The sequence below is a fragment of the Euprymna scolopes genome, chromosome 31 (genome assembly GCF_053919585.1).
Source record: "Euprymna scolopes isolate OS-2025 chromosome 31, ASM5391958v1, whole genome shotgun sequence".
NCBI lineage: Eukaryota > Metazoa > Mollusca > Cephalopoda > Sepiida > Sepiolidae > Euprymna > Euprymna scolopes.
The window spans coordinates 48485137-48511082 of NC_136512.1; the positions used below are offsets into that span (position 1 = coordinate 48485137).

At 39.0% G+C, this 25946-nt stretch overlaps 1 protein-coding gene across 12 annotated transcripts in view; it reads right to left on the bottom strand.

Annotated features, from left to right (window-relative positions):
• LOC145255736 (extended synaptotagmin-1-like) overlaps positions 1 to 25946 on the bottom strand; it is an 888623-nt gene that overhangs the window by 495537 nt on the left and 367140 nt on the right. For all 12 annotated transcript variants that reach the window (XR_013863897.1, XM_080114367.1, XM_080114365.1 and 9 more), the window contains one exon: positions 3608 to 3743. Coding sequence is in view for 11 of the 12 variants with exons in the window: in XM_080114367.1 (XP_079970493.1) it covers positions 3608 to 3743 (136 nt within the window). In the remaining variant the exon portion in view is untranslated. The remainder of the gene's footprint in view (positions 1 to 3607; positions 3744 to 25946) is intronic.

Sequence of the window (25946 nt, forward strand, 5' to 3'; positions counted from 1 at the left end):
AGTCAATTTGTAAAAACTATCACATGCTAGAATATTTTAATGCTATCGCTTAAGCAGAGCTCCAGTGCCTCCTTGGTGTAGCTGGTCCTGAGAAGCTAATTGCCCTAATACCCACAGGCTCTGATTAACATTGATAATAGGTCAGCTGGTAATTATGTGTGTGTGCGTGTGTTTGGCTGGATAATAAAATGATGCAATATCCATGTGCAAATGACAAATAATAATTGCTTTGTTAAAGTTCCGAACAAGAGGGAAGGTATTGGTTCGCTTTGGAAATTCAATTGATGTGCGTTTTGGAGTTACATAATAAATTTGAATGCATTGACTGGCAAAAATGACAAATAATTGTTTAAAGATTTAATTTTGTGCAAAAAAATGAAAAAAACAGTTTATAATGAAATGAAAGCACTGACAGGGTCAAGTCTGGCTTTGATAATCGGTTAAATTTTTTCCTGCGCAAAAAGGGGGAATATCATTTCTATTAAGAACAAAAAGACAATATCGACTCAAAGAGAGTTCAACATTTGGCCATGGTGATGAGATCATAATTGGCTTTGGAAGTTGTTTGAGATTTGAATGTAGTAATTAATTTTAAATTATTAAATGTCATTTTCATTGATGATAAAGGAAATTGTCAAAACCAGAAAATTAACCTGTTGACCTCGGCTAAAACCTAGGATATGCAGTCGTCGTGTCACTGAGGAAAACCTGAATTGCATCAGCCGATCTGGCGTACTGCAGGAGTCAATGTTACACATGCTGATTGGACGATTGAACGATCATACCCCTGCTCATCACATTTTCAGGATAAATAGCAGTGCGGAGCTGTTTTTTGGCAGAGAGTCAGAGAGAGGCAGTCAGTAGAGAGTGAGTTCCAGCAGAAATCTCCGACAACTTCTGGCATAGAGATAGCTGAAGTTCTGAAGCTTGGACATTAAAGCAGCCCAATTCCATAGAAGAATAAATGAGAGAATCCCCAAGAAGTGCAGGAATCTGTAAATCTTCTTGGAATAAAAGAAAAACTGGATGAAAGAACAGTGCATTGAATTGAAATAAGATATTCCCCTGGACATTGAAAATAAAAAAGTGAATGGGAAATTAAGTTAGAGATAAAGGAAAAAATAGGAGGGGAAAGCAATAACATCCGTGACTGAAGTTTGTTGATGATCATTTTGTTTGTACAGTTTTATATTTTTGTCAGTTATATGTTTTACTCCTATTTCTTTAATTTGTATCGAATTTAATTTAAATACAACATTTGAAATACAAACCACGACATTTTGTTGTTACGATAGCAAGTTTATCTTCTGTTGCTTTGATTGATGATTAGCTGTTGCAATTTCATGGCAAGGAGGTTCAAGAAGCACTAGAACTTTTTCTTCCTATTTTTTTTTTTTTTTTACTTGTAACATTGTTCAAATGGCTGTCTATTTGAAATCAATCACTCGTTGGAGTAGCAATTAAGGACTTGCCAAACCAAGCAGCGTTATAATATAAAACAAATAGTAACCTGAAGATGTTGATGATATAGAGTGAAATTTTGATCAGACAAACTCAATTTAAACTATTATTCTTTCTCTCTGATCTCCCTTTTATTAGTCTCTTCATCATCTCTCTCTACAAGGCTCAAACTTATCAACCAGAATACGAGAAAAGTGTAATAATGATAGAGTTCAAAATAGACTTCGTATCCTCGTAGGAAATGTCCTTTTCTCTTCCTTGCAACCTCTATCCCACAGAAGAGATGTTGCGAGTTTGTCTCTGATGTATCGTTATTTTCACGGAAAGTGTTTGACTGAGCTTCAATCTATGGTCCCCCCCTCGCCAAACTTTCTCAAGAAACACTAGACTAGCTGTAAACACTATCAATAATTCCCCCACTCTTTATTTGTGCCTAAACCTAAACGTAGATTCCATGAACAAAGCTTCTTTCTTAGAACTGCACGCCTGTGGAATTGTCTTCCGTTTTCCTGCTTTCCGGCTGACTACAATATGGTTGTCTTCAAGTCTAATGTAAATAAGTTCTTGATGAGCCGTTCCATATAAGTTATCAAATTTACCAAATTTTCATTACTAATGATTACTATATTGTCCAATTTCTACTGTACACTCTTTAACCCTTATCCTTGAGTGGCCTCTTGGCCTTGATAACGTGGTGATGCCTATGTAAAAAAAAAAAAAAATAATAATTATATGACAGATCTATTTTGATTGTATGTGCATTATCTTGTATTGAATTGTGGCTCAATTTGACACATGTGTGGTAATGCCCAGACTAAAACGGTGGCATAGAATACTTCTGCACAGACTCAACTTTCAATTCTGCTAAGAGGTTTGGTGTTAAAGACAATTCAGTTCCAAGATGAGATGTTAGGACATTATATCCTATTCTCATCCTTTGCCAGAAGTGGCAAGCATGACACATTTCGTATTTGACAAAAGCTAACCTGCCAAAGAACTCTTTATATCATAGTGTTCCATTTGAATAAAGTTGATTTATATTTTAGTAGAAATACTTTTGCTTTTTTCAAAAATACCAAAATTACACTAAAAAAAGCATTATCAAAATGACATTAAAAAAATACCAAAATAACATTAAAAAAGCATTATCAAAATGAGTAGCAAAGTCATGAGACAAAATATCAGAATCTTAGTCATGTGACTAAAGCCTACACCAAAATAGTAGGATGCTTGTTAATTGAAAATAATCTGGCAATGTGTAAACATTCTAATCAAAATTATTTGCTAGAATTCGATAATCTCAGGGGGGGGGGAAGAATGTTTGTATTTAAGCATTCCAATTAGAATAAAGTTAAATCCCTGTGGTTCAAGAAATAAAAGAAACAAATATAACTCCCAGGAAAATTTTGTATTTCAATATGGCAATGAATAAGATGATGCCTGCTGAAAAAATATTGTGAATTCACGTTGACAATAGACATTCCTCAAAAAAGACTTTATTTTAAAACCTTTAAGAGTAGAAAATTTAATCTTCGAAAGATAAAAGACAAACAAGAAAAAAAAAAGAGATACAAAATACAAAAATAAAGAATTTAATTTATAAAGAAAAAGAGAAAAGAAAATATAAAAACGGAAAATACCACACGCATTACCAGCTCATTTTTCTTCTCTTTTATGTTAAAATCGACAAAGTTAAATACTTTCATTATAACTTCAATCTATGAGTAATTTACATATATTAACTTTTAATTACTTTCATTTTTATATTTCATTGTTCTTTGAAATTTTAATCCTATGTTTGTTGTACTTTGATTCTTTTTGAATTTTAAACTTGAGAATATATTTATTTTTAACTTATTTTTATTAGATTTAAAAAACATTTTAATGTTATATATGTTGCAATGCACATGACTTATATCCTTTTTTCTCATTTTACAGACGATGATTTGATTGACGGTTTCAGTTATTTTATAAAAAATAAACTGATAAAATTAATATTAAATTTAGAATTTTTCAAACAAGTTTTTTTTTTTTTTTTTTTTTTTTTTAAATTGATAGCTATTTTTTAAAATTTTGTTTAATCTCCTAATTTCTGAGGCAAGTCAAACTGGAGAAACAATTTTGTTTGTAAGAAAAACTTACTGACCTGATTTTGCCACAGAAGATACAGGGCGGAATATCACAGAGACTATAACGTGCCCTAATGCTATGTCAGGAGTATGACCAGTTGCAGGTTTATCATGACCCAAAGGAAGAGCTTTACGGATAAACACAGATTCTGTCTGTAAATAAATATACATATATAAAATTAAATTCTCATCAAAGACACAATTATATAAAGATTAATAATGAACACAGGTGGAATATTTATAAAGTTCTCATGAAAAAATAAACAGTATGAAAAAAATTAACATTTAAATGCCATATTTATATAACTGCACAAAAAATACCAATGACTTATAAAAATTAATAAAATGGTTAGAGAAATATTCAAAAGTGTTAGATGGAAATTTTAAATTTTCTTAATTTTAACAATAAGAAAAAAAAAACCCTTGGAAACACTCTCCACCCAAAATTTCCTTGTTGCCTTCTACAAAAAGCATATCTAAAGGAAGGTTTTCTGTTCAAATATACTTATGTGCTTTTTGAATTACATAAATAAGTAAAGATTTTGGTCTATGCTGTCATCTCAGAACCTGTTCAACTGATAATTTTTTTTTTTTAAAGGCATATCAACCCATTGCAGGTTATTTAATGCCAAATCCAGTTATTTTGGGAATAGTATTCGATGTTGTATCCAGTTATTTTAGATGAGATTTTTGTTCTTCAAGCTCCTTGTATTTTCAATTGTTAGTTTGTAGCTTTTGGTTTGGTTGTTTTACAGTGGATTTTGTCATTTTTGTTCTTTGCTTTGCAGAATATGATTGGGTTTTGCAATGGGAGGAGGAAAAGGGTTACAGTATTATTGATTGGTGCATTTTAAGTTTGAAAACTTAAGTGGGGGAGATAGAAAGAGAAGGCAAAAATAGGAGGATGGAAAAATGGGAAAAGGCAGATTGTTTTTGTTTTTGCAGAATATAAGGTTATATTTTTTAGAAGAGTCCTATTTCTTTGATGTAAGATAAGATTTATCCGGTATTGTTCTTTCCGAAGATATTTTGAAGATCTATTTCTTTGTAGTGTTTTTTCTGATTTGTGAAAGATCTATGCATTCAGTTAGTGGATGTTTTACAGTAAGTGGTGCTTGACAGGGAATACATTGGGGTTGAGTTTCTCCTTTGAGGAGGTAAGAATGTGTTAGTTGTGTGTGACCTATTCTAAGTCTTGTTAAAGTGACATTTTGTTTTCTGTTTGTTTTTTGATGTTCCTGTTTTGTTAATTTGGGCATAATTCGAAAAAGTTTGTTATTTGGGAAGTTATTCCAATAGGACTACCACTTATCTTGGATATATATATATATTGATGTTTCTTTTGATGTCTGTATATGGGATTTTGAAGGTGGGGTCGAAAGATTGGTCTTGGGTTGCCTTTGCTGCTGTGTCGGCTAGTTCATTGCCCTGTATGCCAATGTGGCTGGGGACCCAACAGAGTATGATTTCGTTTTTTAGTTGCTGGAAATTTGTGAGTAGGTTTGCAATTAGGAGGTTATTTACTTTTTTATTTTTAATTCCTGTGATGACAGATTGAGAATCGGAGACGATGATGAAGTTTGCAGTTTTATTTTCTTTGATTAGGTCTAGAGCTAGATTTATAGCAGTAATTTCTGCAGTGAAAATTGAACAGCTTTTTAGGAGGCATTTTGTTATTTTGGTATTTTTGTTGATTATGGCTGCACTGGTTGATGTGTTGTTTTCTTTGGATCCATCTGTATAAAAACAGATGTGTCCAGGGTATTTTTCTGTGAGTTCTCTAATTTTTTCTTTGAAGATAGGATGAGTTGTTTTTTTTTTGTAATTACAGAGGCTCAAGTCTATTATCAGTACTATATTGTTCCAAGAAGGTATTTTAGGAGTAAATGTTTTATGAATTTTTGTTATCGGGATCTCTGCTTCCATTCGTAGGCCAAATGTTTTAATAGCTTTTTTTTTTTTTAAATAAATGTTTATATTTGGGATAAAAAGTGCAGTCGTGCGCAGGATTGTCGGGATCTGCCTTCAATTTTGTATAGCAGTGCTAACTTGTTATATCTCAGGTTAGGTGGAGGCTCATTTGCTTCGGCATACAAACTTTCTACTGAAAGCTCCCAGTGCAAGTCTCAGTCCTGTGTGGTAAATGGGATTTAAATTTTAACGTAAGATTTTCTTGCTGCTTGGTATATACAGCTGCCATAGTCAATTTTAGATCGAATTAGGGATCTGTACAGGTTTAACAAGGTCTGCCTGTCAGCTCCCCAATTTCTATGGGCCACAACACGCAGAAATTGCAGTGTTTTATTACATTTGTTTTAACAGTTTATGTGGGGAATAAAATTTAGTTTTTTATCAAAAATCATTCCTAAAAACTTGTATTCATCAACAAAGGGGATATCTTCTCCATCGAGCTGTAATTTGGGATCATTGTGTAATTTGTGTTGCTTACAAAAATGAATACATTTGGTTTTATTTTTTGAAAATTTAAAACCATTTTCTTTTGCCCATTTAATCATTTTGTTTATGCTGTGTTGCAATTTTCTTTCAATAGTATGGATGTGCTTGGAATGATAGCTTATAGAGCCATCATCCACATACAATGTTCTATTTATGTTGGGGGTAAATTCCTTTACTATGTTGTTGATTTTTATATTAAATAGGGTTGTTGATAATATACTACCCTGTGGCACACCTTCCTGTTTATTTATATCGCTTAGAGTAGACCCTATGCGTACCCTGAAGGTTCTGTTTGTTAAAAAATTTTGAATAAATTTGATAAGTCTACCTTTAAGTCCAAAGTCAAACAGATCTTTCATAATTCCGAATTTCCAAGTAGTATCATAAGCTTTTTCTAGATCGAAAAAGACAGTTGTGGTGTGTTCCCCTCTTATGAAGGCTTCTATGACATAGCATTCTAAGTTGACCAAATGGTCAAGACATCCACGATTTTTACGATAATCACACTATGCATTGGTTATTAGTTTGTTTCTAAATACCAAATTAGGCGATGATTTACCATTTGCTCTAATGTTTTGCACATACAACTTGTTAGTTTTATTAGCAATATATATATATATATATATATATATATATATAAATATATATATATATATATAACTACTTCATTTACTCACATAAAATTAATATATGAAAGTATAGATTTATGCGTAAACTTTAAGTATTAACTTCAAAAGTGCTCAATACGTAGGTAGAGCTAGTTAGTAATTTATAAAATATATATGGCGATTAAGCTACACTGAATATTCTGCGTTTCATCCACTATAGGATTCGTCAGGCTTATGCGCGAATTCTGTGGTTGTTTCTTGTTTTTATATATGCAGAGGATTTTTAGTTAGCCAATCAGCTTTCTAGTATCCTAAATACTGAAAGTAAACAAATTACCGATAAACTAAAAATTAGCGATAAAGTTGGCAAATTGAAACCTAGAGAGTTATACATTCTGCTTAAAGACCACAAATGGGACTTTAATAATAATCCCAGAACCCGCCTGATAAACCCAACTAAACCAGAAATAGGTAGAATTAGCAAAACTATACTTTCTAGAGTAAACAAATAAATCAAACAGGACCTAGAACTAAACCAGTGGGCAAATACTACCGAAGCAATCACCTGGTTTAAAAATATAGAAAACAAAGATAAATGTACATTCATACAGTTTGACATCATAGACTTTTATCCCTCGATATCCGAAGAACTTTTTAATATTGCCCTAGAATTTGCCGAGGCATACACTGATATATCCTCAGAAGAAATCAACATCATTAAAAAATGTAGAAAATCAGTTCTAATAAATAACAATAACCAATGGATAAAAACTAAAATGAAAAATTTGTTCGATTTGGCGATGGGTGCCAGAGACTCTGCAGAGGCATCGGATCTTGTGGGATTATTCATTCTATATACCCTCACAAGCATATTCGATACTATGGATATCGGCCTATATAGAGATGACGGACTAGCTATAATAAAAAACTCCAACAAAGTCAAGGGAGAAAACTTTAAGAAAATCATATACAAGGAAATGAAAAAATTAGGCCTAAAAGCGGATGTATCAGCTAACATAAAAATAACAAACTTCCTGGATGTCATGTTAAACTTAGATAAAAACACATATGAACCATACTTAAAAGATAACGCTACACCAATTTACGTAAACCCTAAGTCCAACCACCCACCATCAATTAGAAAACACATTCCTAACTCGATCGTAAGTAGACTCAGTAATAATTCAAGCGATGAAAATGCATTTAACAGGTCAACCAATATCTACAAAACAGCCCTAAAAAATAGTGGATACAAAAATATTGATATCAAATATAAGCAACAAAACACCAACAACTATAATAAAATTACTATAAAGAACTATAATTAATATACGGCCCCATACAATCAAATGTTAAAAACAAAACTTGGCAAGAAATTTCTAGATCTTATTGAAAAATATTTTCCTGCAACCAACCCCTTACACAAAATCTTCAATAAAAATACCTTGAAGTTATCTTACAATTGTTGCGAAAATTTAGAGATGATAATTAAGGCACATAATAACAAAATATTAAATGAAAACAATGTAAACAACAACAAAATAAACAATAAAAAAAGTAGACACCATGACAAAAATAAAACCAACACTAGCAGAAATAATAATAATAACAATAACAACAAAAATAATAATAATAATAACAACAAACCAACCCCGGACAAGAACAACCATACCATAAATAAAAATACTAATAACGAACAAGATAAATGCAACTGTAGACACCGCACACTTTGCCCAGTCCAAAATAAATGTCTAACAAAAAGCGTAGTTTATCAAGCAACAATATTTGCGAAAGAAAACCCGAATAACAAGAAATATTACGTAGGCATGACTTCCCTAGATTTCAAAACCCGATACTATGACCACAAAAGTACATTCAAAAATAAAAAACACTGTATAAAAACAACACTAGCGAATAAATACTGGGAACTCAAAGAAAGCGGACATTCGCCGGTAGTCGAATGCTACCACGTGCAGACATTTAGACGACCCATGTAAATTATGCCTCCATGAAAAATTTGCTATCCTGTACTTTAAAGAACCCCAAAATCTATTAAACTGTAGACAAGAAATAGCAAACAACTGTGTTCACAAAATAAAACTTACTCTAGGATAGCGATACAAAATAGCTTTAAAACTAACAATAACAATAGAAAACAAACAAATAAATAAATTAAATAAACATGAATATACATAAACGATCACATATATATATATATATATATGTATATATATGTGCATGTATGTGTGTACACATATGTATATTTATATATATATAAAAAAAAGGAGGAAAACGTCTACCTTAAACCACTAACCTAGTTCTAAAACAGATCCTTTGTTCGATAAAATGCATACCCATTGGCCGATAGGAAGGGGCGCAGTGGATACTAGAAAGCTGATTGGCTAACTAAAAATCCTCTGCATATATAAAAACAAGAAACAACCACAGAATTTGCGCATAAGCCTGACGAATCCTATAGTGGATGAAACGCAGAATATTCAGTGTAGCTTAATCGCCATATATATTTTATAAATTACTATATATATATATATATATATATATATATATATATCCTCTAAAAGTGGAAATTCATTTTTGATTGAACTGAATTGTGGCAATTTAAAACAATTTTATTTATTTTGTACATAAACAAATATATGTATACATACACACACATATATATATTAGCATAAATACATGCATATATTTATATATACATACATATAATGATTGCTACTTCTTATCAGAAGTTTGCAATCTCTTCAGTTAAGTGTTGTGCAGCTGTGTGCACGTGGGTAATTTTTTAAGCCAGCTTTAGTCCTACATGAAAGTACACATATGCGACATAAAAACTTTATTTCTTGTAAAGATGTTCACATGATAATATGAATCCTCAAATGTCATGTAAACTTTTAGGTTTGCAGATTAGACAACAAATATGAAAGTCTCGGATCCCAGGAACTTTGCTGACGCCCCACGGCTGACGACCTTTGTCAGAACAGACAAAGGTAAGAGGACCAAGGCCCTGTGGAAGATGGTGAGAGCAGCCAAGGAAGCGTTTCCAGAGGTGCGGCTGGTGGAAGACGATCATCCCTCCCTGAAGCAGCTGGCAGCAAAGAGTGAAGGTAGGATCCCTCTTTATGTTCATCCTTCATTTTACGGGGCACTAAAGTTAACCTTTCCCTTGGACGTGGGAGGTGTGGCGAGAGGCGGACAAGTTACATCCAAACTGCTCATAGGTAACCTCGGCCAAGCCTGCCACGTCCTAACTCCTGAGGACTTCAGTCCCGTTTGTGACAGTGTCTAATTGTATTAATCATGTCTTTGAACCTAGCTACATTGAATGTGAGGGGCATGACATGTCAAAGCAAAGCCTTGCGCGTGCTGAGAGATCTGGTGTCCCTTAAGGTAGATATCGCAGCTATTCAGGAGACCCACTTTGTTTGTGAGGGGGATTGTCAGGTGCTGGCAGGCGACTTTAATGTCTACTCAGCATATGGCAATACTTATAGTCGTGGAATCTCCTTGTTAGTAAATCGCACCCTGACAGCGTCGGTGAATGTTGTTCACGCGGACGAGGACGGGTGGGCGATCGTTGTTGATGTTGCTGTTAATTGCAGTGTTTTTCGGATTGTCGGAGCGGGTAGTTTTAATGGGTGATTGGAATGCAATCCTTGATCCCAACATAGATAATAAGGTCGGGGGGACTAACGGGTCGGTGTGGTATGACAGCAGTCTATCTGACCTGATGGCCTCGTGCGAACTCGTTGACAGATTTCGTCTGGATCATCCAGGGCGGGAGATGTGAACGTGGCATTCTGTGGTGCCTTCCCATCCGAGTACTTATTTGGATTGGATTTTAATTAGAAGAGGTGACATAGATTTTCTATCGTGCCCCACGTTCCACTTGTTAGGACACTTGGACCATAAACTTGTTATGGGTCATTTGAACTTAAGTGCTAGGCCTAAACTAGCCAGATACTGGAAATTCAACAGCACCTTGTTGGAGCTGGGGGACTATCGGTTGAAGGTTACCGAGTTAATTCAGCAGGCGTTAGTGGGGGCGGTTACACCAAGTAAGTGGTGGGTTAGTCTTAAGGCCAAAATTAGATGCTTCTCTGTCAAGTACAGCCAACGCCTCGCGTTAGATAAGGCTAAGGCAAAGAAGCGTATAGAGGATAAGCTGACCCGGGCGGTGGAGAGGGGGACTTCCTAGAGATAGCACTAGCTAAACAGGACCTAAGCCACTTGGCTAGCGAGCGGTATGAAGGTCAAGTAGTTAGGGCTATGTTAATGAAAGTCTCTAACGAAGCTGTTAATGTTGACACTGTTGAGCGTAAGGCTGCTCTAAGGCGCGATTCAGACGGGTACATTCAGAAAGCACATAATCTGGAAGGACGCACTCTAGTATCGACTCGGGAGATCTGCGATGGGTTTCGGGAGCATCTATCGGAGCGCTACACCCAACTACTCGGACTCAGGGTCGATGAGTTTGGCAGCTATTTGGCTGACTTGCTCTGCCTCACGGCGGCTCGGGCGGCTAGCTGTGATAGTCTTGTTACGGAACATGAGGTCATTACTGCGTTGAAGCAGGTCGGCTACAACAAGTCCCCGGGGCTTGATGGTTTACCCTACAAGTTTTACTTGAGGCTGTCGCCCATGTTGGTCCCTATTCTGAAGGATGTGTTCAACCATTCGTTTGCTCAGGGTTTCATCCCTGGACAGGTGACCAAGGGAGTGATCACATTGCTAAGGAAAGGTCAACGGCATGGTGGGGTGGAAAATTTTGATGATTTTAGGTCCTTGACTCTGCTTAACACAGAGTTAAAGATTTTGGCAAAGATTCTTGCGAATCGTTTGCAGATTGTCATCACTGACTTGATCGAACCTGACCAGAGTTATGCTGTGAAGGGGAGATCGATTCAAGACAATCTTCATTTGATTCGCTCTATCATATTAGTAATAGAAGATGATACCGAAGCCGCGCTGATCAGTTTGGATCAGTCCAAGGTGTTCGATAGGGTCGACCATCGGTTCCCGGGATCTGTGCTAGAGGCCGCCGGATTTAATCCGGACTTCCGCAAGTGGATCTTTGTCCTGTATGACAGGCCGACAGTAGCAGTGCAGATCAACGATAAGCTGTCGGAGTCATTTGCCATCTTCTGGTTGGTGTGTCAGAGTTGTCCGCTGTCACCTCTTTTGTATGTCCTGGTGTTGGAACCCCTCCTTCGCAAGTTAAGGGACGAGGCAACTACACCAGTTCTGCGCGGAATTGCTTTACCTGGAGGCACACGAGCCAGGGTTTCCGCGTTCGCCGATGATGTCACCGTGTTCGTGTCTTGCCCCACGGACGTTCAAGCGGTGGTCGAGGTGCTCGCTCAATACAAAAAAGTCACAGGGGCCGTCTTCAACCGCAGCAAGTCTGTCGGCCTGCGGTTGGGGGCCTGTACCGGGGTAAACTTGCTTCCAGGTATCTTCAGCTGGACCGATGGACCGATCCATATTCTTGGTGTCTGGTTTGGACCGGGACTTCAGCTGGAGAAAAATTGGTCGGAAGTACAGATCAGGGTCAAATCGTCAGTTATGACTTGGATTAGAAGGAAATTGTCCTTGAAGGGTCGGGCGGAGGAGTGTGCTACATACGTCTTTCCGCTCATCCTTTACCGATTGTCTGTACTTCCTCTCCCTGCAGAACGCCTAACCTGCTTACAAAAGCACCTTGACTCACTTCTGTGGGACAAGGTTAAGCACTATGTCTGCAGAGAGGTCTGTGCCCAGAGTCCGAGCGAGGGAGGCCTGGGTCAGCCCAGTCTCTTGTATCATAGAAACGCAGAGAGATTGGCTTTCCTGGGTCGTTCGCTAGAGGAGAATGCTAATTGGGTCCCTGCGGTTGAGAATTCATTTCCCAATCTCAAACCCGACCCCTCGGTAGAAGGTCGTCGTAGACCGAGGGGGGGAGTCCAAGTTCTTTGCCGAATGCCGGACAGCTTTTAGAGCTTTGCTGGGGACTAGTGTCCTCGATCAGCCTAGGAAGAAACTTTATCAGGAACTAGTGGTGGGTACCGCAAAGGATCCTCTTAGTAGGCGATTAGGTTGGTCGATGGAGGTTGTCCGCTCTCAGTGTAGTTGGGCGCTGGGAAGGGATTTTCTGACTAACTAATTTTCCCTGACCTGGCGACTGGCCCGAAAGGCACTGCCCCTCTCCGACGAATTCTGCCTGTACAAAGAACAAACAAGGGCCTGGTGCCTACGCTGTGACGAACGCAAGCTCAAAACTGTCGAGCATGCGTTTTTCGGCTGCAGCCGGATCCAGGCCCTATTGGAGTACGTCGGAGGGGTAACGGCTTGCATCGATGGCGAGTGGCCGCTCGATCTCGACGAAGGTTATTTTGTGTACAACATGGAGCCGCCGTTCCCCAGGAAGGAAAGAATGGTTTTCCTGGTGATCCTAGCAGTAGCGCGCAAGATCACACGCCTCAAGTTGGTCCGCGAAGGGATATCTATTCCAGATCAGAATCTGATCGTTTACTTTAAACATTTGCTTCAAGTGAAGATCAGATGCGATTGGAGGAGGTTGCCTCGAGTGGAGTTTAATAAGAGGTGGGTGCACAACACTAGTTTGTGCATCCGTCGAGGAGCCAAGTTTGAATACATGTTCCCTCCTTTAGCATCGCACGGGCGGTGCTGGGTCCATCGGAACCCATCCCCCCTCGGTTCTAGCTAAAGAAAGATTAAGAAGACTCTTGACTGGTGGTACAAATGAGATCCTGTTCCTGTTTTTGGTGCTAGAGGACCTCTGAGTCTGCCCACCCCCTATAAGCCACATTTTTGGTTTTTTGATATCCCCGGTCATCCTCCTACTCAGAGGTCACCTTCCAACCCCCTCCCCCCATTGCTTTGGTTTCTCCCACTTTCATTAAGGCTTCTTCCCCAATCCTCAATAGGGATCGCCCTGCTTGTTTCGGTTCCCCGGAAAACAGTGGGGAGTCTAGTCACCTAGATTAGTACAGCGGGGGGGGGGGTCACACTAACAACCCAGTAGGATTTATTCTTTATTTTTTGAAAAGAACTTTGTTGATTAGCTTTCCCGACTCCACAAACATTTTCACTCATAATTCGAAAACTTTTATTTTTTCCAATGAAATTGAACTTTTTACTTTTTCTCACACATGCACAGACACACGAATATATAATAATAAAAAAGCCTACACAACATACAGATATTTTCTTTACACAAATTGTACATAGGTTATTTATATTCTAAACGATGGGGAATCATTAGGATCCACAGAGTGAATGAGGTATTGTGGTAAAAGTTGCCAGTCAAGAGTAAGACTACAAAGTCATCATTTAATCATTTGTCAGATAGTCACAAAGACCCTGAAACCACCCCTCCCCAATTTCTTATAGGGCCTTGTGCCTAATTTTGTTGTTTGTTACTTTTGTTTTTATGATTTTTTAATTGTAATTTCATTTCTAACGACGATAAAATATATATATAAGATCAAAGTTTAGTATCTGTTCTTAGAATTCAAGCGGTCTCATCTTTCGCCCCCACCCCCACTAAGAAAATAAGGAGAAGGTCATGCTTTGCATGTCAAAGTTTAAAGAAACAAACGTCACTCGAAAATAAGGATGGCCTTCTAAATAAAAATGTTTTTAGTTCAGATGTGATTTTTGGAATATGACATCTTGTCTCAATGTAGTAATCGATGAATATAAATTATGCATCTTTTTTATAATAGAATATAATGCTCGGTAGAAAATTAAGCTGTATAAGACGGTTACTTGATCTTTTGGCTAAGATCAAAGTGTAGTATCTGTTCTTATCAGCTGCGAAACTTTTGCTCTTCCAATTGTCTTAGAAGGGATCTGCCACCGGGCTCTTGAGCAAGGTTAAGGCATTCCTTTACGTCTGCAAGGACCAGACCCCCTCTTTTGGGGAGTCAGGACCTTGAGCCTAGTCAAAGGTTTAGTAATAAGTTTTAGTTTTAAGGTTTTTTCTTCTTTTCTCCCTCTCTCTGGGAGGAATGTCTACTTCTCCCTCTTAATTAACTAGCGGCACTGACCCGCTAGCCTTTGTCTTCCTTCGCTGCTCTCCAGTTGGATCGAGCAGACTGGGTCTCTTTGTCGCTTCCTGTTGGGGTTGTTTGAGGGAAGGGTTTTGGGGTTAATACCTTTCGTTTCTGCCTCCTCTCTGGGCAGAGATGCCTATCCCTCTCTTCCCTTAATTGCGACGCGGCACTCAGACCCGCTAGCCACCACTTTGTTCTCTCTTCTCTGCTCTCTCCCCGCAAGGGGAGATCGAGCTGACTAATCCGACTTCCCCGCGAGGGGAGGTCAAATCTCTTTCTCTCTTCGCCCCTGGCCGCCCCCTCCATCCCCTTTGTTCCCCGTACAATTTTATTTTTTCCTCCCTCCCAGGCTTGGTCTGCATCAGCGACCAACACTCCCTCCACGATGCCAAGCAGGCGGGGATTACCACCCCAAATGCGGAGCATCGATCCCCCAACTAAATCCCCGGAAAAGGGAGCTAAATCCCGGCCCCGGGCCAGTGGAGATGGTGAGAAAGATCCGGGTGACAGCAAGGTAGGGCCGCAGCCCGCGGCGACCCTGGGCACTGCATCCAAAGCAGCACCAAGTATGGAGTCAGCTCCCCATGAGGACCACTCCACTTCAGTGAAGACTGGGAGTGAGGAAAAGCTACCACAGCCCGTGGTAACTGGAGCCCCGCACTCCCCTATATCAAGGCAGGAAGAAGCCTTAGTTGTTGCTCCCCAGGAGGGGAGCAACACACCCCAGAAGAGAAGGAAGGAGCCAATAAGGGAAGCCAAAGTCACTGAGAAAGACAGCCCTCAAACGACTAAGGCACTCGTCCCTCAAACTTCACCTATGTCTCCTTCCGAAAACGAGACTCCTGCTCCCCCAGAGGTCAACTCCACCTAAGGGGAGAATATACAAGAAAAGGATTCCGCGGACGGAACCTTGGACTTCATAAACTCCACCATTGGGTCCATTAAGGTCCTCTTCGGGGAAACCGATAACAAAGTCCGGTCAGCTCCCCAGGCGGGGAGTCGCCCTAACTCACCAGCTCCTGCCACGAAAATTACTGAAGCTGTGTCGTCAGGATCGAAATCCACAAACAATGGCAAGGAGGGAGAAACCCGGGATACAGAGGCTAGCCAACTCACCAGCATGGAATGGCCATCTCTGACTTCCCAACGCCAACAGGCAACTCCCAAGCAGCCGCAGAAGCAGAAGCCAGAAAACTCAAGCCTCAGGGCTAGCCAAGCAGAAGCGTCATCTTGGGGTCCACAATCCCAGCTGACTCCAGACGAATACAGGGAGCTATTCGAATCTACCTACAAAAACTCCCGGGGTCATGACATGAAGAAGAGAATAGTCTCCCTGATCACTTCGGACATTAGAACCAAAAGCCTGGCGGGTATCGGAAAAGATACCATGGTAGACTTACTACTGGAACTAAACATCCCAGTTAGGTACGTCTGCCGAAAAAGCTTCGCCAGGTATGATATCCTGCTCCCGACTCAGCAAGAGGCGGAAAACATCGCCAAGAGGTCGCAGCTTCGCTCCAAGAATATCAAGCTCCAGGCGGAGTACATGAACCGGAGGAAAACGTCGGTGTCTGTTCTGAACGTCCTCTGCTTCCTAGAACCGAAACATATAGGGGCGGTTTTTAGCCAAGTATGGTGATGTGGAGTCGGTGGTTCCTGTTAAGGGGAAAAGAAACATCCCCACTGGAGAATACAAACTCGAGATGCGCCTTAACAGGGATCAATTTTACAGAATACTGGCGACACTGAGATGTGAGGAGGGAACCCTCTCTATCATAGTAGAGGGTAGGAAACCTATTTGCTGGCAATGTTAGCAGCAGGGCCATATGGCAAAGGATTGCCCTAAAAAAGTCCAAGCCAGGGTCCCAGCAAAAACCGCTGCTGACAAAACCAGTGTCAACACAGCAACAACAAAGGCAGCAATGCCAGGATCCAGCGACGGATGGACCACGGTTACTAAGAAAGGTAAAGCCAAAACGGTCATCCCCTCCCCCAGTCAACCAGCAGTTGATGTGCTGATAGCTGACACCATTAAAGCAATCGACACAAAACAGTCCAACACAAAGACTCATCACAGTAATGTGGAAGGCACAGCTTCCAACACAGGAAAGAGGAAGTTGTTGGAATCTGAGGAAGAGACGGTGTCGGAGGAAGAGGCGACAATATCCAACACCGAGCGGAAAGACAGGAAGTTATCCGTTCTCAGTGGAGTTGGGCGCCGGGTCAGGATTTTCTGACTAATTCGTAATTCTCCCTGACCGCTCTTAGAGCTTTGCCACGGACTAGTGTCCTTGATCAGCCTAGAAAGAAGCTTTATCGGAAACTAGTGGTGGGTACCGCGAAGGATCCCCTTTGTAGGCGATTAGGTTGGTCGTTGGAAGTTATCCGTTCTCAGTGGAGTTGGGCGCCGGGAAGGGATTTTCTGACTAATTCGTAATTCTCCCTGACCTGGCGACTAGTCCGAAAAGCACTGCCCCTCTTCGACGAATTCAGCATGTATGGAGAACAGACGAGGGCCTGGTGTCTGCGCTGCGACGAACACAGGCTCGAAACGGTCGAGCATGCGTTTTTCAGTTGTAGCCGGATCCAGGCCCTATTGAAGTACGTCGCAGAGGTAACGGCTCGCATCGATGGCGAGCAGCCGATCGATCTCGACTTAGGTTGTTTTGTGTACAACATGGAGCCGCCATTCCCCAGGGAGGAAAGTATGGTTTTCCTGGCGATACTGGCAGTGGCGCGAATGGTGATCTGGATCACGCGCCTCAAGTTGGTCCGCGAAGGGACATCTGTTTCAGATCGGGATCTGATTGTTTACTTTAAACATTTGCTTAAAGTAAAAATCAGATGCAATTGGAGGAGGTTGCCTAGAGTGGAATTTAACAAGAGGTGGGTGCACAACACTAGCTTGTGCATCCGTCGAGGAGCTAGGTTCGAATACGTGTTTCCTCCATGAGACATCGCACAGGCGGCCCTGGGTCTCTCAGCACCCGCCCCGCTAGGCTAGCATAAGTTTTTTTATGTAAGACTCTTGACTGGTGGTAAAATTGAGTTCCTATCCCAATTTTATTTTTTGGTACTAGAGCTTCTTCGAGTCACCCCTACCCGTACTCCTGGATTTGATTCTGACCCCTCTCCTTCCCCAGAGACTCGGAGAACATCTCCTATTCCTTACCCTCACCTCATTATTTTCTCCCTGATCCCGGTTAAGCATCACCCCACTCCCAGATAGGGATCATCTGCTTGTTTTCGGCTCACCGGAAAACAGTGGGTGGTCTAATACTTAGATGCGGGAAGGGCGGGTCCACTTACTAACACTCCCCAGTAGGCATTATATTTGGTTCTTTGGAGAAAACCCTACCTTCACGGACACTGTTTCATTATCTAGCTTTCTCCCCTCCCTCCACGAACTTTTTTGTAAATAATATTAATCACAAAGAACGTTTGAACTTTTATACACATATACACACATATATATAAATTAAAAAAAAAAAAAAAAAAAAAAAAAATGCATACACAAACACGAATACAACTTTACAACGTCCTTTTTATTTTTTGGGATAAAACGATGGGGATTCTAAGTAGATTTGTCTCCAATGAGTTATTGAGGTATTATGGTGAAAGTTATCAGTCAAGAGTATTCGCTGTCATTCCAAGAAAATAGCGTTAGTCAAAAAGACCCTGCACCCTTCCCCTCCCCAATTTCTTATAGGCCCTTGTGCCTAATTTTGTTGCTTTAGAAATTTTGTTTGTACTTTTTTGTATTATTCAATTTCTCTTAAAACAATAAACTATATAAATAAGATCAAAGTGTAGTATCTGTTCTTAGAATTCAAGCGGTCTCATGTGTAAGTAAACAAACGCTGATTAACTCATATTATGCCGCCCACCTTCCTCCCTCTAAATAGAATCAGGTCATAGTGTAACTAATATAAAAAAGAAAATGGCCGTTTGTTTTTTGTTTTTTTTGTGCAAACAAATAAGCCATTTGGGCGAAAATAAGGAGGCGGTCATGCCTGGCATGTGTAGCTTTTGAGTAATCTCAAGTAGTCACCCATCTTAGAATGACCAGACTACATATGGCTTAACTTTATTGATCTGCATAAGTCATTTGGTTGAATAATAAAAATGACTCGGCGGAAAGTCTTAAAACATAGTAAAACGATTCTCATTTCCTTTCTATACCTCTCTCTATCTCCCTTTCTCCCCTCTCTTTTTATATATAGATTTAATCTATTTTAATCTATCACAATCTGTTCTTCTTCATATCTCAGTTACCTGATTTCAATGTTTTTATTTCCTCTTGTGTTATTAAAATAACCCAGGTGTTAGTTTATTAACAATAAAAATGTCTAAATCTATAAATATAAAAGCGAAAATGTGTGTATGTATGTATGTGTGTGTGTGTGTTTGTGTGTCCGCTAAAAACTTTCGACAGACATGATGGAAATTCACAAACTCGATATCCTATTGAAGTTCCATCCTTTGCTCGAAAAAATATCGAAAAATTGGCCAAAAACGTTAATTTTTTCACCCCGAAATCGACAATTTTTGACAGGGGGGAGGGTCAACAGAAACGGTCCTCTTATGATAACGCACGCACCAGATGACGTCATGACCTGATTTACTTTAAATAGTTGAAAAACTGACTAAGTTTCACATACGTCGTGTTAGCTCAGTTGATTAGCGCGTTGGTTCGTTATCTAAAGGTTTTGGGTTTGAATCGTGGTGTGAGATGTCTTTTTTTTTTGATTTTTTAAATTTAAATATTGAACCAGTGTTATTTAAGCCATTTTTCATGTAATGTTCGTTCTTCTGTTTTTTATTTTTTTTTACTTCGCTTATCCACCCCCAACCACACCCAAAAACACCTGGGTACCCACCAATTTTTTTAAATTTTAATATCGAAACAGGCATATTTAAGACATCATTCGTTTGCCTTACGTTAGTTTTTTGTGTTTTTTTCCGATGTTTGGATTACCCACCCCCCTACCGCTTAAGTTTTAACGTTGTTTTGATTTTTTTACTTCGCTTATAACTTCCGTCGTCGAATTCCGTGCGCGCACCTGTCAATTTGGTTCTTAAATAAATTCAAACATCTTTCAGTAACTCATTCTGGCTGGCCGATTTTATTTTCAAACTTCACCTCAGGGCTTCGGGTTCGATCCTACCCCACCCTCCCCCGTTTCTTTTTTATTTAACAGCATACACACCTCCAAACACCCAGCGACGCCGGGTACCACCGCTAGTTTAACTATGTGTGTAAGTGGTGTAGTAAGGTACCTGGGAGGATGTAAAACAAAAGTAGTAGTTAAAAGGGAGGAAAGGGGGAAAAAAAAACAGTGGGTCAAGGTATTTAAAAAAGAAAAGTAGTAGTTACAAGTCGGGGGGGGGGGGTAAAAAATAAAACAAAGTAGTAGTTACAAGGGGGGGGGGTTAAACAATAGTAGGCCAAGGTGTTAAACAAAAAAAAAAAAAGCAGTAGTTGAAAGGGGGGGAATCAAAACAAAAAAGTAGTAGTCGCAAGGGGGGGGGAAGTAGTAGTTGCAAGGGGGTGAATCAAAACAAAGAAAGTAGTAGTTGCAACGGAGGGAATAAAAAAAAAATGTAGTAGTTCAAAGGGGGATAAGGGAATCAAAACCAAAAAGTAGTAGTTGCAACGGGGGAATCAAAACAAAAAAGTAGTAGTTGCAAGGGGGGGAATCAAAACAAAAAAGTAGTAGTTGCAAGAGGGAAATCAAAACAAAAAAGTAGTAGTCGCAAGGGGGGGAAGTAGTAGTTGCAAGGGGGTGAATCAAAACAAAGAAAGTAGTAGTTGCAACGGAGGGAATAAAAAAAAATGTAGTAGTTCCAAGGGGGATAGGGGAATCAAAACAAAAAAGTAGTAGTTGCAACGGGGGGGAATCAAAAACAGTAATAGTTGCAAGGGGGGGAATCAAAACAAAAAAGTAGTAGTTGCAAGGGGGGTAATCAAAACAAAAAAGTAGTAGTTGCAAGAGGGGAATCAAAACAAAAAAGTAGTAGTTGCAAGAGGGGAATCAAAACAAAAAAGTAGTAGTTGCAAGAGGGGAATCAAAACAAAAAAGTAGTAGTTGCAAGAGGGGAATCAAAACAAAAAAGTAGTAGTTGCAAGAGGGGAATCAAAACAAAAAAGTAGTAGTTGCAAGGGGGGAATCAAAACAAAAAAGTAGTAGTTGCAAGAGGGGAATCAAAACAAAAAAGTAGTAGTTGCAACGGGGGAATCAAAACAAAAAAGTAGTAGTTGCAAGAGGGGGAATCAAAACAAAAAAGTAGTAGTTGCAAGAGGGGAATCAAAACAAAAAAGTAGTAGTTGCAAGGGGGGAATCAAAACAAAAAAGTAGTAGTTGCAAGAGGGGAATCAAAACAAAAAAGTAGTAGTTGCAAGAGGGGGAATCAAAACAAAAAAGTAGTAGTTGCAAGAGGGGAATCAAAACAAAAAAGTAGTAGTTGCAAGGAGGGAATCAAAACAAAAAAGTAGTAGTTGCAAGAGGGGGAATCAAAACAAAAAAGTAGTAGTTGCAAGAGGGGGAATCAAAACAAAAAAGTAGTAGTTGCAAGAGGGGGAATCAAAACAAAAAAGTAGTAGTTGCAAGAGGGGAATCAAAACAAAAAAGTAGTAGTTGCAAGGGGGGAATCAAAACAAAAAAGTAGTAGTTGCAACGGGGGAATCAAAACAAAAAAGTAGTAGTTGCAACGGGGGTAATCAAAACAAAAAAGTAGTAGTTGCAACGGGGGTAATCAAAACAAAAAAGTAGTAGTTGCAAGAGGGGAATCAAAACAAAAAAGTAATAGTTGCAAGGGGGGAATCATAACAAAAAAGTAGTAGTTGCAAGAGGAGGAATCAAAACAAAAAAGTAGTAGTTGCAAGGGGGTGAATCAAAACAAAGAAAGTAGTAGTTGCAACGGAGGGAATAAAAAAAAATGTAGTAGTTCCAAGGGGGATAGGGGAATCAAAACCAAAAAGTAGTAGTTGCAACGGGGGAATCAAAACAAAAAAGTAGTAGTTGCAAGGGGGGGAATCAAAACAAAAAAGTAGTAGTTGCAAGAGGGAAATCAAAAAAAAAAAGTAGTAGTCGCAAGGGGGGGAAGTAGTAGTTGCAACGGAGGGAATAAAAAAAAATGTAGTAGTTCCAAGGGGGATAGGGGAATCAAAACAAAAAAGTAGTAGTTGCAACGGGGGGGAATCAAAAACAGTAATAGTTGCAAGGGGGGGAATCAAAACAAAAAAGTAGTAGTTGCAAGGGGGGAATCAAAACAAAAAAGTAGTAGTTGCAACGGGGGGGAATCAAAACAAAGAAAGTAGTAGTTGCAACGGAGGGAATAAAAAAAAATGTAGTAGTTCCAAGGGGGATAGGGGAATCAAAACAAAAAAGTAGTAGTTGCAACGGGGGGGAATCAAAAACAGTAATAGTTGCAAGGGGGGGGAATCAAAAAAAAAAAGTAGTAGTTGCAAGGGGGGAATCAAAACAAAAAAGTAGTAGTTGCAACGGGGGGGAATCAAAACAAAGAAAGTAGTAGTTGCAACGGAGGGAATAAAAAAAAATGTAGTAGTTCCAAGGGGGATAGGGGAATCAAAACAAAAAAGTAGTAGTTGCAACGGGGGGGAATCAAAAACAGTAATAGTTGCAAGGGGGGGAATCAAAACAAAAAAGTAGTAGTTGCAAGGGGGGAATCAAAACAAAAAAGTAGTAGTTGCAAGAGGGGAATCAAAACAAAAAAGTAGTAGTTGCAAGAGGGGAATCAAAACAAAAAAGTAGTAGTTGCAAGGGGGGAATCAAAACAAAAAAGTAGTAGTTGCAAGGGGGGAATCAAAACAAAAAAGTAGTAGTTGCAAGGGGGGAATCAAAACAAAAAAGTAGTAGTTGCAAGAGGGGAATCAAAACAAAAAAGTAGTAGTTGCAAGGGGGGAATCAAAACAAAAAAGTAGTAGTTGCAAGAGGGGAATCAAAACAAAAAAGTAGTAGTTGCAAGAGGGGAATCAAAACAAAAAAGTAGTAGTTGCAAGAGGGGAATCAAAACAAAAAAGTAGTAGTTGCAAGGGGGGAATCAAAACAAAAAAGTAGTAGTTGCAAGGGGGGGGAATCAAAAACAGTAATAGTTGCAATGGGGGGAATCAAAACAAAAAAGTAGTAGTTGCAAGGGGGGAATCAAAACAAAAAAGTAGTAGTTGCAAGGGGGTGAATCAAAACAAAGAAAGTAGTAGTTGCAACGGAGGGAATAAAAAAAAATGTAGTAGTTCCAAGGGGGATAGGGGAATCAAAACAAAAAAGTAGTAGTTGCAACGGGGGGGAATCAAAAACAGTAATAGTTGCAAGGGGGGGAATCAAAACAAAAAAGTAGTAGTTGCAAGGGGGGAATCAAAACAAAAAAGTAGTAGTTGCAAGAGGGGAATCAAAACAAAAAAGTAGTAGTTGCAAGGGGGGAATCAAAACAAAAAAGTAGTAGTTGCAACGGAGGGAATAAAAAAAAATGTAGTAGTTCCAAGGGGGATAGGGGAATCAAAACAAAAAAGTAGTAGTTGCAACGGGGGGGAATCAAAAACAGTAATAGTTGCAAGAGGGGAATCAAAACAAAAAAGTAGTAGTTGCAAGAGGGGAATCAAAACAAAAAAGTAGTAGTTGCAAGGGGGGAATCAAAACAAAAAAGTAGTAGTTGCAAGAGGGGAATCAAAACAAAAAAGTAGTAGTTGCAAGAGGGGAATCAAAACAAAAAAGTAGTAGTTGCAAGGGGGTGAATCAAAACAAAAAAGTAGTAGTTGCAAGGGGGGAATCAAAACAAAAAAGTAGTAGTTGCAAGAGGGGGAATCAAAACAAAAAAGTAGTAGTTGCAAGAGGGGAATCAAAACAAAAAAGTAGTAGTTGCAAGAGGGGAATCAAAACAAAAAAGTAATAGTTGCAAGGGGGGAATCAAAACAAAAAAGTAGTAGTTGCAAGAGGAGGAATCAAAACAAAAAAGTAGTAGTTGCAACGGGGGTAATCAAAACAAAAAAGTAGTAGTTGCAACGGGGGGAATCAAAACAAAAAAGTAGTAGTTGCAAGGGGGGAATCAAAACAAAAAAGTAGTAGTTGCAAGAGGGGAATCAAAACAAAAAAGTAGTAGTTGCAAGAGGGGAATCAAAACAAAAAAGTAATAGTTGCAAGGGGGGAATCAAAACAAAAAAGTAGTAGTTGCAAGAGGAGGAATCAAAACAAAAAAGTAGTAGTTGCAACGGGGGTAATCAAAACAAAAAAGTAGTAGTTGCAAGGGGGGAATCAAAACAAAAAAGTAGTAGTTGCAAGGGGGGAATCAAAACAAAAAAGTAATAGTTGCAAGAGGGGAATCAAAACAAAAAAGTAATAGTTGCAAGAGGGGAATCAAAACAAAAAAGTAGTAGTTGCAAGAGGGGAATCAAAACAAAAAAGTAATAGTTGCAAGGGAGGAATCAAAACAAAAAAGTAGTAGTTGCAAGAGGAGGAATCAAAACAAAAAAGTAGTAGTTGCAACGGGGGTAATCAAAACAAAAAAGTAGTAGTTGCAACGGGGGGAATCAAAACAAAAAAGTAGTAGTTGCAACGGGGGAATCAAAACAAAAAAGTAGTAGTTGCAAGGGGGGAATCAAAACAAAAAAGTAGTAGTTGCAACGGGGGGGAATCAAAACAAAAAAGTAGTAGTTGCAACGGGGGTAATCAAAACAAAAAAGTAGTAGTTGCAACGGGGGTAATCAAAACAAAAAAGTAGTAGTTGCAACGGGGGTAATCAAAACAAAAAAGTAGTAGTTGCAACGGGGGAATCAAAACAAAAAAGTAGTAGTTGCAACGGGGGAATCAAAACAAAAAAGTAGTAGTTGCAACGGGGGTAATCAAAACAAAAAAGTAGTAGTTGCAACGGGGGTAATCAAAACAAAAAAGTAGTAGTTGCAACGGGGGAATCAAAACAAAAAAGTAGTAGTTGCAAGGGGGGTAATCAAAACAAAAAAGTAGTAGTTGCAACGGGGGAATCAAAACAAAAAAGTAGTAGTTGCAACGGGGGTAATCAAAACAAAAAAGTAGTAGTTGCAACGGGGGTAATCAAAACAAAAAAGTAGTAGTTGCAACGGGGGTAATCAAAACAAAAAAGTAGTAGTTGCAACGGGGGAATCAAAACAAAAAAGTAGTAGTTGCAAGGGGGGAATCAAAACAAACAAGTAGTAGTTGCAACGGGGGGAATCAAAACAAAAAAGTAGTAGTTGCAACGGGGGTAATCAAAACAAAAAAGTAGTAGTTGCAACGGGGGTAATCAAAACAAAAAAGTAGTAGTTGCAACGGGGGTAATCAAAACAAAAAAGTAGTAGTTGCAAGGGGGGAATCAAAACAAAAAAGTAGTAGTTGCAACGGGGGAATCAAAACAAAAAAGTAGTAGTTGCAACGGGGGTAATCAAAACAAAAAAGTAGTAGTTGCAACGGGGGTAATCAAAACAAAAAAGTAGTAGTTGCAACGGGGGTAATCAAAACAAAAAAGTAGTAGTTGCAAGAGGAGGAATCAAAACAAAAAAGTAGTAGTTGCAACGGGGGTAATCAAAACAAAAAAGTAGTAGTTGCAACGGGGGTAATCAAAACAAAAAAGTAGTAGTTGCAAGAGGAGGAATCAAAACAAAAAAGTAGTAGTTGCAAGGGGGGAATCAAAACAAAAAAGTAATAGTTGCAAGGGGGGAAACAAAACAAAAAAGTAGTAGTTGCAAGAGGAGGAATCAAAACAAAAAAGTAGTAGTTGCAACGGGGGTAATCAAAACAAAAAAGTAATAGTTGCAAGGGGGGAATCAAAACAAAAAAGTAGTAGTTGCAAGAGGAGGAATCAAAACAAAAAAGTAATAGTTGCAACGGGGGTAATAAAAACAAAAAAGTAGTAGTTGCAAGAGGGGAATCAAAACAAAAAAGTAATAGTTGCAAGGGGGGAATCAAAACAATAAAGTAGTAGTTGCAAGAGGAGGAATCAAAACAAAAAAGTAGTAGTTGCAACGGGGGTAATCAAAACAAAAAAGTAATAGTTGCAAGGGGGGAATCAAAACAAAAAAGTAGTAGTTGCAAGGGGGGAATCAAAACAAAAAAGTAATAGTTGCAAGGGGGGAATCAAAACAAAAAAGTAGTAGTTGCAAGGGGGGAATCAAAACAAAAAAGTAATAGTTGCAAGGGGGGAATCAAAACAAAAAAGTAGTAGTTGCAACGGGGGTAATCAAAACAAAA